Raw genomic sequence first — 13,380 nt, 5'->3', positions numbered from 1 at the left:
TGTTGTTGGAGAACGTGGGAGGGATCCGCTACATCCTTACGGAACATAGAAACATGGAAGACATTATGGATTCTCTCCAATTCTGGTGGCAATGCCAATTGGTATGCTACTTCACCAATTCTTCTGAGAATCTCATAAGGACCAATATATCTTGGGCTAAACTTACCCCGCTTGCCAAACCTTAACACCCCTTTCCATGGTGAAACTTTTAGGAAAAGCTTATCACCCACTTGGAATTCAAGCTCCCTTCTCTGCTTATCGGCATAACTCTTTTGTCTATCTTGAGCCACTTTAAGTCTCGCCCTAATAATACTAATCTTCTCATCGGTGTCTTGCACAATCTTGGGGCCTAACAATTTCCTCTCACCAACCTCATCCTAACACACTGGAGTTCTATATTTTCAACCATATAAAGCTTCATATGGCAGCATCCCAATACTAAAGTGATAACTATTATTATAGGTGAATTCCATCAAGGGTAAATACACATCCCAACTACCTTTGAATTCCATTATACAAGCCCGCAAAATATTCTCTAAGGTCTGAATTGTCTTCTCTATCTGCCCATCAGTTTGAGGGTGGAATGCCCTGCTAAAATTTAGTTTGGTACCTAAAGCCTTCTGTAAACTTGGCCAAAATCTAGATGTGAACCTGGGATCCCAATCCGATACTATAGAAACATGGGCACTATAAAGCCTTACAATCTCTGCGACATAGATGCTCGCCAACCTATTAAGTGAATAAGTGGTCTTAATCGGTAAGAAATGAGTGGACTTTGTCAACTGATCAACAATCACCTATATACCATCATGCTTATATGTAGTACGAGGGAGGCTTATCACGAAGTCCATGGTAATGTGCTCCCATTTCCATTATGGAATAGGAAGCGGTTGGGACAATCCTGCTGGCCTTTGATGTTCAGCCTTAACTTGTTGATGAACTAAACATCTAGAAACAAACTCAACTACTTCCCTTTTCATAACTGGCCACCAATAATGTTCCTTTAGAGTACGGTACAACTTCGTACTACCTGGGTGCATAGCATAGGCTGACGAATGAGCCTCCTCTACAGTCTCCCTTTTTAACTCTTTTGCATTGGGCACATAAAGTCTATTCCCCATTATTAACATATCATCGCCCTTGATCCAGAAATCTGTTCGTAACCGCTCACTTACTTCTTGCATTAACTTCATTATATTAGGGTCTATAAACTAAGACTCCTTGATTCGATCCACCAAAATAGGCCTAACTTGAAAATGTGCTAAAAGTACCCCTGACTCATTCATTCCCAACTCAACTCCTAAGGTCCTCAACTTTGTAAGCAAGGGATAACGCACCTTCATATGCGCCATGACGCTTGGGGTATTTCTACTTAGGGCATCCGCCACTACGTTGGCCTTACTAGGATGATGGTCAATCATATAGTCATAATCCTTGATAAGCTCAATCCACCTTCTCTGCCTCAGATTCAATTCCTTTTGAGTAAACAAATATTTCAAACTCTGACGGTCCATCAAAATCTAGCAAGTTACTCCATAAAGATAATGTCTCCAAATTTTCAAAGCAAGTACTACCACTGTGAGTTCCAAGTCGTGGGTTGGGTAATTCATCTCGTGTTTCTTGAGTTGCCTGGAGGCATAGGCTATTACTCTCCCATGTTTCATCAACACATAACCTAAACCCTGTTTGGATGCATCACTAAACACCACAAATCTATCATTACTGGAAGGCAAGGCAAGTACAGGGGCTGAGGTTAGCCTTACTTTCAATTATTGGAAACTCCGCTCACAATCGTCATCCCACTCAAACTTTACCTCCTTTCGAGTCAATCTGGTTAAAAGGGCTGCTATCTTAGAAAATCCTTCCACAAATCTCTGATAGTAGCCGGCTAACCCGAGGAAACTCCTCACTTCCGTCACATTTATAGGTCTCTCCCAATTCAACACTGTTTCTACTTTCTGGGGATCCACATAAATACCATTCGTCGAGATCACATGACCCAAAAATGAAATCTGATTGAGCCAAAACTAACACTTGCTAAACTTTGCATAGAGTCTATTTTCCCTAAGGGTTTATAGGACCATCCTGAGGTGCTCCTCATGTTCCTCCTTGTTTCTTAAATACACTAAAATGCCATCAATGAACACAGCCACAAACCAATCCAGGTATGGGCGAAACACCCTATTCATCAGATCCATAAAAGCTGCAAGAGCATTGGTTAAGCCAAAAGGCATCACTAAGAACTCATAATGTCCATAATGGGTCCTGAATGCTGTTTTCGATATATCAGTCTCCCTAACTTTAGTTGATGGTAACTGGACCTTAGATCTATTTTGGAGAAGACCTTGGCACCCTGCAATTGATCAAACAAGTCATCGATCCGCGGCAAAGGATACTTGTTACGCACTATTACCTTATTTAACTGTCGGTAATCTATGCATAGTCTGAAAGTACCATCTTTCTTTTTAACAAACAAAACTGGTCCTCCCCACGGTGACACACTAGGTCTAATGAAACCCTTATCCACCAATTCTTGCAGTTGTACCTTTAACTCTTGCAATTCCTGTGGTGCTATTCTATAAGGGGCCATGGATATAGGGGCTGAACCGGGAACCAACTCTATAGTGAACTCAACTTCTCTATCAGGTGGCAAACCAGGAAGGTCTTTAGGAAAAATGTCTGCGAATTCCCTCACTACCAAAATATCTTCTAACCTCAATTCACTGATTCTAGTGTCTACCACATGAGCTAGATAAGCGGGACATTGTTTCCTGAGTAGTCGCCTGGTAGTCATCACTGACATAACACAAGAAGGAAGGATACGATGCGCTCCACAGAAAACAAACTTTGGTTTCCCTCGCTTCTTCAAGGTTACCTCCTTACAGAAACAATCCATTGTGGCATGATGCAAGGCTAGCCAATCTATTCCCAAAATCACATCAAAATCGTGCATGTCTAGAGGAATCAAATCTACCTGCAACTCATGCTCACCAATCCTCACCACACTACGTCTATACACATACTCAACCACTAAAGAATCTCCAATAGGGGTGGCTACTACTAACTTACACTCTAAGGGTTCTAACTTTCTATTGGCATGCATAGCAAAATGATAAGAAACAAAGGAATGTGTAGAACTTGGATCAATTAAAATACGGCCTCATGATCAAAAAAGGTCAACATACCCATAACAATGTCTGGGGTAGCTTGAGCATCCTGCTCGATGAGAGCAAAGACACGAGCTTGGGTCTAAGGTCGCCCTGTTCCCCTCTATCTGGCACTATTACTACCTGCAACACTACCCTGGGCCCTCTGAACCTGAGATCTCTGTTGTCCCTAAAACTGGCCCCTATTTCCTTTGAAGTTCTGCTGAACCGAGACATTATCACCTTGAGCCAAAACGGGACAATTCCTCTTGATATGGCCAAACTGCCCACAATGATAACAACCTGAAGCTCTTTTCTGACACTGCCCAGAGTGAAACCTACCACAACTGTCACAGGTGATCGTTGACTCCCACTTGCGCCACCACTCTGATATCTATTGTCTTGAGTCCTCCTATTCCAATTACTACTACCCACTGAATGCTGACTCTAAGCCTGTTTTTGCATCTGTCCTGAATTGCTCGAGGTCCCAAAAAAACTAACCTTTTTTTTTAATTATTTCTATTGCTAGGGCCACCAATTGTCCACTCACGGTTACTATGTTTCGGTCTTCATGGCTGTCTCTTATCAAACTCTCTCAAATTACTCTCAACTCTCATAGCTATCTCTGTCAATTTCCCAAACTCTGAGCAGCAGTGTGAGGCCACTATTATTCTGATCCTACCTTTGAGGCCCTCCTCAAATCTCCTACATTTTGCTCTCTCATCTCTGGCTATAAACGAGGCAAAACGGGATAACTCAATAAACTTAATCAAATATTCCTCCACTGACATATTTCCTTGTGTCAGTTTGATAAACTCACTCTACTTAGCATCCTGATACACCATAGGAAAATAATGATCAAAGAACTCCTGACGAAAATTGGCCCAAATAATTGTTGTCGGATCCCCATATCTAGGTTGTACCGATCTCCACTAATGACGAGCCCTACCTTTTAGTAAAAAGGTAGAAAACCGTAGTTTTTGGTCATCGGTTCACTCCATCATCCCAAATACTTGTTCTAATTGATCCATCCAAGAGTCGGCGTCTGTGGGATCTCCCGTCCCCTCAAAGTCTGTTGCCCCTAATTTTCTCACTCTCTCTATAGTTTTTCCTTCTCCCTGACGCCCAGGTGTCCTATCCTGCACTACCCTAGTCATTAGCTGAGCTAGCCTATCCATAGTCTGCTCCATGTTATCCCCATCACCTTGGAGCCCTACATTTTGTTCACTCACTGGTCCTTCCCTAGCATTTTGATCATCGGTATCTAATTCTTCCTGGGGTCCTTGAGGTCCTGACCTACAGGTACCCGACTCTTCTACTCTCTCTTCCCCAGGCCCACTCACCCTCCTAAGTACTCTAGAACTAATAATTCTCTCACAGATTTCGTGCGAGGCTGGCCACGTTGACTCATGATGATATCTACAAAACATAAACAAATTGGTTTCTAGAAAAAAAAAAAAAACCTCATGGATTGGAAATAAGCTTCATTAAGGGACTAATTGGCATGCGTGAAATTTTTCAAAAAAAAATGCCCTTAAAAATCGAAAACCATGCTCTGATACCAAGTTGACATGATCCGTCCTGAATTTCCTCATCCCGTAGAATCCGGGCGCTCCCACAAGACTCGAATACCCAAGACATGCCATGTAGAAAACTGTGAAACCTGTTAAAGGACTTACTTTTTCTTAATAACATCATAGTATTTCCATTTCCAACATCTCAAAAAAAACAAAAAAACATACACCATCTTTTGTTTTACAAAAGAAAAGATTTAGGGAAACTTGTGATATCAAGTTTTTCACTTACGCTACAAATTTCAAAACATAAACAAAGGAAATACATGGGAAACCTGAGTTTTTGAAACGGAAGTCCAAAATACAATACGTGGAACAACCCTGAGCGAAGACTCACTACTCGGTACGATCTCCGGGAGGTCCTGGTGAAAGAGAGGGGGGGGAGGGGAGGGGAGGGGGGGGAACGGACGGGGGACATTTAAAAAGGGTTGAGCTGAAATACTCAGTGAACGGGGGAAAGGGGAGGTTTACAAAAGTTCTTAAGAAAAAAGAAATAATTATAGCATACAAGTTCTCTTAAGCAAATCCTGACAAGAATATAATTATATGAATATGCAATGGAAGCAACCACCCATTCACATATGCAATATGAGATTTATTTCTAACCATCCTGTTCTCAGTAAACTGTACTCTGACTTACTTCCTTTAACTGTATCGGATTCTGAATAAAATCTCAACATTTGGTATTAGAAACTCTCACCACAACTAGCACCCTGGGAAAAAATCTGTCATACCTGGTGGGTGTCTCACATGCAGGCTGAGAGAGCGACATACCTATCATACCCGACAAGGTCTATCATCGCGCGGGCAAAGCCTCAAAACTGTCATACCTGGCGAACCACTCAACTCCTAGGCAGAGCACTGATAACTGTCATACGCATGCGTAGAGCCATAAGCTAGATCTGATAATCTGTAACTCTGGGGGATGGGTGCTTCGTAGGGTGGTTTTAGCATCACAACAATCTCGTGCATAATCTCAAGTAACATGTAAATCAAGAGCATATTACGTATGTGCTTATAAATCATACATATATGACATAATATTCAAAAATCACATATAGGGGTGAAATTGCAATTTTTTTAAACATGTTTCAGAAACTGACGATTTAACCCAGATTAAAGAAATTACTTCAATTACAGTCATGGTTATCAAATCGAGTATCGTATCGTGTATCGAAAACCTAATTTTTTGAATCGTGTATCGCGTATCGTATCATATCGTATCGTATCGTATCGTAGGATATGCCTTTTTCAAAAAAATTAATAAAATAATCAAAATTTTAAAAAAATTAATATTATTCCCAAGATTAATTAAAGAATTTTGTGGTATTATTGGCTTTAAATTATGGTATTACATAATCAAAATTAATCACAAAATTAAGAATTTATATTATTTTCTCTCAACCATTCATATCATTTCCAAGATCAATGTCAATATTTATATCTCCACTTATATTATTATTATCATGTAAAATGGATAACATATATTCCTCTTCACTTTCTCTACGCAAAATGGGTAAATTTAGACAGGTTTTAGTGAATCGGGTTGGGTGACCTGGTTTCGACCCGAAATTTTTTTGGGCCTTTGGCCCAAATTAATAAAGTCGTATCAATCTATATCGATATTTTTAAGGATACGAACGGATACATATCGTATCATAGGATACATATCAATGTATCGAAAGGTTTATGATACACTCTCTGATACGTATCGTTGGCTACCTGTATCGAATCGTATAGTATGATACGTATCGGGTATCATAGGATACTAACAACTATGAATTACAGCACTTCATTTCCAATTAAAAACTTCTCCATGTCGAGAACAAGCAAGAAAACATTTGTGATTATGTTATTCCAGAGCAAAATTTCAGACTTTCCAAGCATGTTAACCAGCCAAACTTTAATTCCTCTTTATAAAGCCATTTCCATCCCATTATAAGCACACATTCCATTATAAAATTCACGAAACTATCCTCTTTTCATACCAAAAAAAATATGTTGCCTGAAGTCATATGTTTACGGACTAAAACTAGTGCAAGATTCAGACGAGTTATGCATATGAAAAAAAAAATCATTTATTTATTATTTAAAGCATGCTTCCAACACCATCAGGTCTACTGTCCAGCCAAAAACACCCAAGCATATTATCCGACTACACAAATCAGCTTTTGTTAAATTCGTATCTAAGACACTTTCACTCAAAAATTGGCTCAGCCAGGACATGCTAAGGTAAAGTTTTAGCAAGCTTCATACTCAAATCAATTTCTAGCAACTATTTTCAACCAACCCTTATTATGCATGCAGCCGAAGCAAATGTAACAACACAAACCAATAAACTTTCCTTTTTACAACAAGATTTCGGCCACCGACACAATCAACCTATTTCAACTCAATTAGCCAAAAGCAAACTAGAATGAATATCTCACAAACATCATGCTCGTAAAGATTTTTTGGCAAAACAAATGGACGGTAGTAAAAGGCAATCAACATGCAAGGGCATAAGCTTAAGTTTTTTAAGGAAAACAGTTTAGATCCACTCACTATTCTAACAGCCGAAGCTCTCTGCACTCTCCTCTACTCTTCTCTCTCACTCTACCACTTTCAGCCGCACCCATTCCCCTCTCTTCTCCTTTTTCTTCTTTTCTTCTTCTTTCTTTCTATCCTCTCTTCTATCTTTCTCTCTTTCTCCATTCGTTTTCTCTTCTCTCACTCTTTTTTTTTTTTTTTTTTTCTCTGTTTTCGCTTTCTCCCTCAGCTCACGTCTTCTTCTTCTTCCTTTGGGCGAACTGTCCAGTTTTCTTCTTTTAAACAAAAACAATTTTCTAAAATTATAATTCTGCACTCCAATATTCTCTAAATTACAGTCTAACTCCGCCACCTAAGCCTCTCGTAGCAAAAATGTCTAGATTTTTCCTTCTTGATACATGCAAACCCATCAGAATTTATTTATTTGTTTTCACCCCTTAACGCAACTTTAAAAACTGACAAAAATACCCCTTTCTTACAACAATACCATAAAATCAAATAGAAAGGGAATTAAATAACTAAATAAAACTCATGCTATTACTAAATTAGAAATGGGGTTTTACAAAAGACCTTGAAAAACAAAATTTTGTCTCGGTTTGCAAATTAAGCAATTAACAAGTGGAATTTTTATGCACCAATCAAATTATACCGAGAAAATCTTAAAACAATTTTATATGGATAAAGCACATCCATTGAGTACCCCAATGATTNTTCTTTTCTTTCTCCTTTCTCTCCTCTCTTCTTTCTTTCTCTTCTTTCTTCTGCTCTCGTTTTCTCCTTCTTCCTTTGGGCGAACTGCCCAGTTCATTCCTTTAAATAAAAATAGTTTTTCTAAAATTATTTCTGCCCCCCATTTTCTCTAATTTCCAATTTAACCCCGCCACATAAGCTTTCCCTAGCAAAAATGTCCAAATTTTTCCCTCTTGATACATGCAAACCCATCAGGATTTATTTCTTCGATTTCACCCCCTTAACACAGCTTTAAAAACTGACAGAAATACCCCTATCTTACCACAATACCAAAAATCAAATTAAAAAAAAGAATTAATTAACTTAAATACAATTCATGATCTAACTAAAATCAGGAATGGGGGTTTACAACTTCCCCTTAAAAGAATTTCGTCCCGACTTTTGGATTTGTCTTTCAACTCTTTCATTTTGAATGTCAGTTCCGATTGGGTGCCTCCATTCCAGGTTGAGTTTCTTTTCCTGAGTTTCTTTTCCTGCGTTCCTGTCGTTTGGGTCCATCATTTCCATATTGGCTTAAATCTCAAAGAGCGGTCAAGTTTCTTGATTTCTCAAAAGCTAGTATTTCGGGTCCCATACCCAACTGGTTTTGGGACCTTTCTGGCAGTATGAATGATTTCAACCTCTCTTTCAATCAGTTACAAGGTCAACTACCAAATCCGCTAAATGTAAGGCATAATGCTGTGATTGATTTGAGCTCTAACATCTTCAAAGGATCTATTCCTCTGCCGAGTTTCCCTCTTTTTCAACTAGCTCTTTCAAACAATGAATTTTCTGGTTTTATTCCGGAGAATATTGGTGAACAGTTGGGGTTTTAGATTTTTCTTTCACTTTCAGGCAACCAACTATCTGGTTCAATTCCTGAGTCTGTTGGACGGCTGTCATTAGTTGCTGTGATTGATCTTTCAAGGAACAATTTAACTGGGAGAATTCCTTCAAGCATAGGGAACGGTTTTTTTCTACAGGTTTTAGACTTACAAAACAATAATCTGTCAGGGGAAATTCCAAGTTCTTTGGGCGACTTGTATAATCTTCAGTCACTTCACCTAAGCAACAACAAGATCTCAGGAGAAATTCCATTATCTTTCATGAGTTTGCTGTCTTTGGAAACTTTGGATCTTGGAAACAACTGTTTGACGGGTAAACTTCCTCCATGGCTTGGAGATGGGTTTCCATATCTTAGGATACTAAGCTTGAGGTCAAACAGATTTTCCGGAGAACTTCCCTCCTCTCTTTCAAAATTGAGTTCACTTCAGGTCTTGGACCTGGCGGAAAATGACTTTAATGGTAGTATTCCTACTACATTTGGGGAACTTCAATCTATGACTCAAGTGCAAAAGAGAAACATTCATCTGTTTTATGGGTCTTTGTACTACTATGAAGAAAGCTATGTTGTAAATTTAAAAAACCAGTCTCAAAAGTACACAAGGACTCTCTCTCTTATGACAAGTATAGACCTTTCCGGGAACAACTTCTCTGGAGAACTTCCTGAAGAAATTTCAAAGTTGGTGGGTTTGATAGTTTTAAACCTCTCAAGAAACCATTTCAGTGGCCCAATTCCTCCTAGCGTGTCGCAATTGTCATCCCTTGATCTTTCTGATACTGGTTTTTCAGGTCCAATTCCTCCAGGCATGTCTTCTTTAGATTTCTTGGGTTATTTGAACTTATCAAATAATAAATTATCTGGCAGGATCCCTTACTCAGAGCATTTGACGACTTTCGAAGCATCTAGTTTTGGTGGAAACTCAGGCCTCTGTGGAGCTCCACTTACAGTAAAATGTCAAGTTGATGATTCGGATAAATACAAGAAGATTGATATTGACAGCAGCAATAGCTCTGCTGACACAATTATTCTTTACTTGAGCATTGCTGTGGGATTTTTTGCAGGAATCTCTGTTCCTTACACAGTTATCGCAATCAGAAGGTCCTGGTGGGATGCCTACATGGATTCTGTTGATAAAACTGCTGACAGATTATCATATTTAGGATACAAAGTTGCTAGACGTTGCAGGAACAATTTGAAGCATAATTAATCGTTATTTTTGTCTTTAATTTTCCATTCTATGTACTTGCTATGCAAATTGTGCCTTTTGTTACTTTTATGTTCTACTTGCATTACTCTTTATATTCTGCTTTGAGATAGTAATTTGTTCGTATAATAAGAATTTTATTGTTAACTCAGGCTTAAACAGATGCTTTAACACCATCATGGGATGTAGAGGTCATTTTTCAAGTTTCTGTTACAGCATGCAACATCAAGATGATTTTTATTCTTTTTTCCTGTATCATGATTTACAATGTCCCTATGTAGCCATTTCTTGCATATTTTTGAGCTCTAACTTTGGACAGAGGGAGATTTAGGCATCTCTACCATCCAAGCTTGATCCAAAAGGAAAAGATGAGCTCAGTGATTGCTTTCAGCTGACTTCATAGCAGAAGCACAAGGACACAGCTCATAAATTGTGAATTCTCTCATGGATGATTGATGAAGTCCATACCTATCAAGACAAATATGTAATCACTTTGCTGAAACTGGAAATGTAATCAATTTGCAACTATTCTTTTTCCTGATGGGTAATCGTACTTTAAAAACCAAATGCAGACATAGGAATTTCTTGCTGCACCCTATGAAACCAATTTTACTACAAAAAATCTGTAATCTGGCATGTGATTTCTACATAGGAATTCGTGTTTCTTTTTTTTGTCTTGTGTATTGAAACTTATCCTTCTTAACTTTTTCGAAGAAAAAGATTAACAATGGAGACCGCACAAAGTAAATTATGGTTTAGGGCCTATTGCAATTCATTACTTAGTGCATGTGATGGAAACATCTTCAGTTATACGAATAATGCTACTAATTATCTTGTTAGTAATAGTACAATTTGCTTATAATGGGCATTCACATTGCTTAGCAATGGCAGCTCCAGTTTGATTGCCACAAGTTATTCCCTTTATCCTTGCCATAACAAGAGCCTGTCTTTAGGACCATCAAGGCCACTTTTGAAGTCGAGCTCAGAGTTTCTCTATCCTATTCTAAGCAATAGCCATGCCTATTATGAACAAAGTATTAAGTAAAAGATATAGTATTACTGAACAACTGAAGATGCTTCCATTAATTGAACTCTGTCTGTTGATAATGAGGCAGTGGTGTCAAGTTATGACACATTTAGCAAAATCAATTAAACCATTTTAATTTCTTATTATCAAAGCCCAAATACGACCTAAGAAGTGAATTGGCCCAAACTCTATAAATGAGTGGTAGAGATTGCTCTTTAAATGAGTGATAAAAATTTAGTTAAATACTTACTCCGTTTCCTTTTAATTGACGTTTTAAGTGTGGGCACAGATTTTAATAAAAACAAAAATTTCTCTCTCCCACCACTTTTTTCCCTGATTTCGCAGTGGGAGAGACTTTGAAAGTAAGAACTTTCCGCTTATTGAAATACAGTAACATTTTTAATAATTTTGTCTTATTCATCTGTTTTAATAATTTTGAAAGGTGCAGACAAGAGAAACGACAGAACGACTTTAATTTTGAAAATTTTAAAAAGTCTTAGAACGACAATTAAAAAGAAACGGAGGGAGTAGTAGTCAAGCAAATGAGTAGTTATGTATGGTCAAGTGATACTCTTTAATGAGTGATGCTATGGGTACTAATGGATGAGTACAAATTTGTGTACTAACTAAAGCATAGTACCTGTACTATGCACATAGTACGGGTACTATGCTTTAGTTAGTACACAAATTAGTACCCATCTATTAGTACCCAAAGTATTATTCCTCTTTAATTGGGTGATACAGATTTAATCAAGTAGCTAAATTGTAGTCAAACAAATATGTGATCATGGTTTGGCCAAATAATTCACTTTAAATGAATGGTAAAGATTTAACTAAGTGGCTAAATGGTAGCCAAGTAAATAAGTGGTCATGATTTGACCAAGTGAAATGTGTGGTTTTGAAGACTATAAACAAAGACATTGGTTATTTTTACTCGTCCAAAGAAAACTTGAGAACTCATATTCACTTTTTTTTTCTGCTTTTCTCATTTGTCCTAGTATTCTCTTGCTTTGTGCAAAGAGAGTTCGTATTTTCTTATTTAAAGAGAGAATGGTCATTTGTTGAAGTTGTTTTAATCCATGTTTTGTAAGAGTGAAATCCTCCTACACTTTCTTGTGAAAATTAAAACTATAACCACTGCCTTAAGCCTTCAAGAGCAAATTATAGCCACACATTTCATTTGGTTATAATGTGATCACTTGTCTAAATTATAACCACTCATTTGTTTGGCTATCATTTAACCACTTGGCTAAATCACCACTATTTATTTACAAAGTTCACTTGACCAAACTATGACCATTCATTTGCTTAGCTACTGTTTAGCCATGGGCTAAATCTTCATTATTCATTCAAAGAGTTTGACCCAACTCATTTCTTCTATGGTCATACTTGGGCTTTGATAATGAGTCTAATCTAACAATTATCAAAGCCAAATATGATCTTAGAATTAAGTTGACCCAAATTCTTTAACTGGATGGTAAAGATTTAGCCAAACAACTAAATGGTAACTAAATAAATGAGTGGTTATAGTTTGACAAAATGATGATTTTTAAATGAGTGGTGGAGATTTAGTCAAGTGGTTAAATGATGGTCAAGCAAATAAGTGGGAATGGTTTGGCCAAGTGGTCACTTTATAGTCAAGTAAAATGTCTGATTATGGTTCATTCTTAAAGGCTATAAATAGGAGCATTAGTTATGATTTTAAATATCAATATCAACACCTTCAACAAATGACAATTCTATCTTGAAATAGGAGAATACAAATCCTTTTTGCAAGAAGCAAGAGAATACTAAGACGAATGAGAAAAAAAGAAGAATTAAGTGAAGATGAGTTTTCATTTTTTTTTTTTTTAATAATTAAAACCATAACTAATGCCTCTTCTCTATGGCCTTCAAGAGCCAACCATAGCTATACATTTCACTTGACTCAAACAATGACTACACATTTGCTTGGCTATCATTTAGTCACTTAACTAAATCTGGACTCTTTTAAAAAGCAATCTCCTCCACTCATTTAATGAGTTTGGACCAACTCACATCTGAGGCCATACTTGGCTTTGATAACAGGCTTAATCCAACATTGGTTGCATGCCAATAACGAGAAAGACTGAAAGAATTAAAATAAAAATAAGTTTGGGTATTTCTGAATCATTGAAGTTGCCATATTAGGGATTCAAAATGGATTGGCTACGTTAAATTTTCATTTCATTTGATGATTCTGACATAGCATAACATATGACAAATAGTGTTCTACATAGTATGTTATTAGTATTATTCATCTGCAGTTCTCATGAACTTGGGTCTGCTAATCTACTAAAACCCAGATT

General features: G+C 37.5%; 1 protein-coding gene across 1 annotated transcript; it reads left to right on the top strand.

Moving 5' to 3' along the window:
• The first annotated feature begins 8,604 nt into the window (after window positions 1-8,604).
• On the top strand, window positions 8,605-10,029 carry LOC116132237 (receptor-like protein EIX2). The gene is made up of 2 exons (XM_031417886.1): window positions 8,605-8,773; window positions 8,834-10,029. Exons 1-2 carry the CDS (start codon window positions 8,605-8,607, stop codon window positions 10,027-10,029), a joined length of 1,365 nt encoding a protein of 454 aa, XP_031273746.1.
• The last annotated feature ends 3,351 nt before the right edge of the window (window positions 10,030-13,380 follow it).

Source organism: Pistacia vera, unplaced genomic scaffold (genome assembly GCF_008641045.1).
Source record: "Pistacia vera cultivar Batoury unplaced genomic scaffold, PisVer_v2 Contig25, whole genome shotgun sequence".
Classification (NCBI taxonomy): domain Eukaryota; kingdom Viridiplantae; phylum Streptophyta; class Magnoliopsida; order Sapindales; family Anacardiaceae; genus Pistacia; species Pistacia vera.
This window is presented reverse-complemented; position numbering and strand designations above follow the sequence as displayed.

What these genes read in the sequence shown, in the direction of transcription:
- LOC116132237 (XM_031417886.1), top strand. Translation starts at nt 8,605, where the DNA reads ATGAATGATTTCAACCTCTCTTTCAATCAGTTACAAGGTCAACTACCA. An exon ending in TTCAAACAATGAATTTTCTG is followed by an intron (nt 8,774 to 8,833) that starts GTTTTATTCCGG and finishes TTTCACTTTCAG; the next exon opens with GCAACCAACTATCTGGTTCA.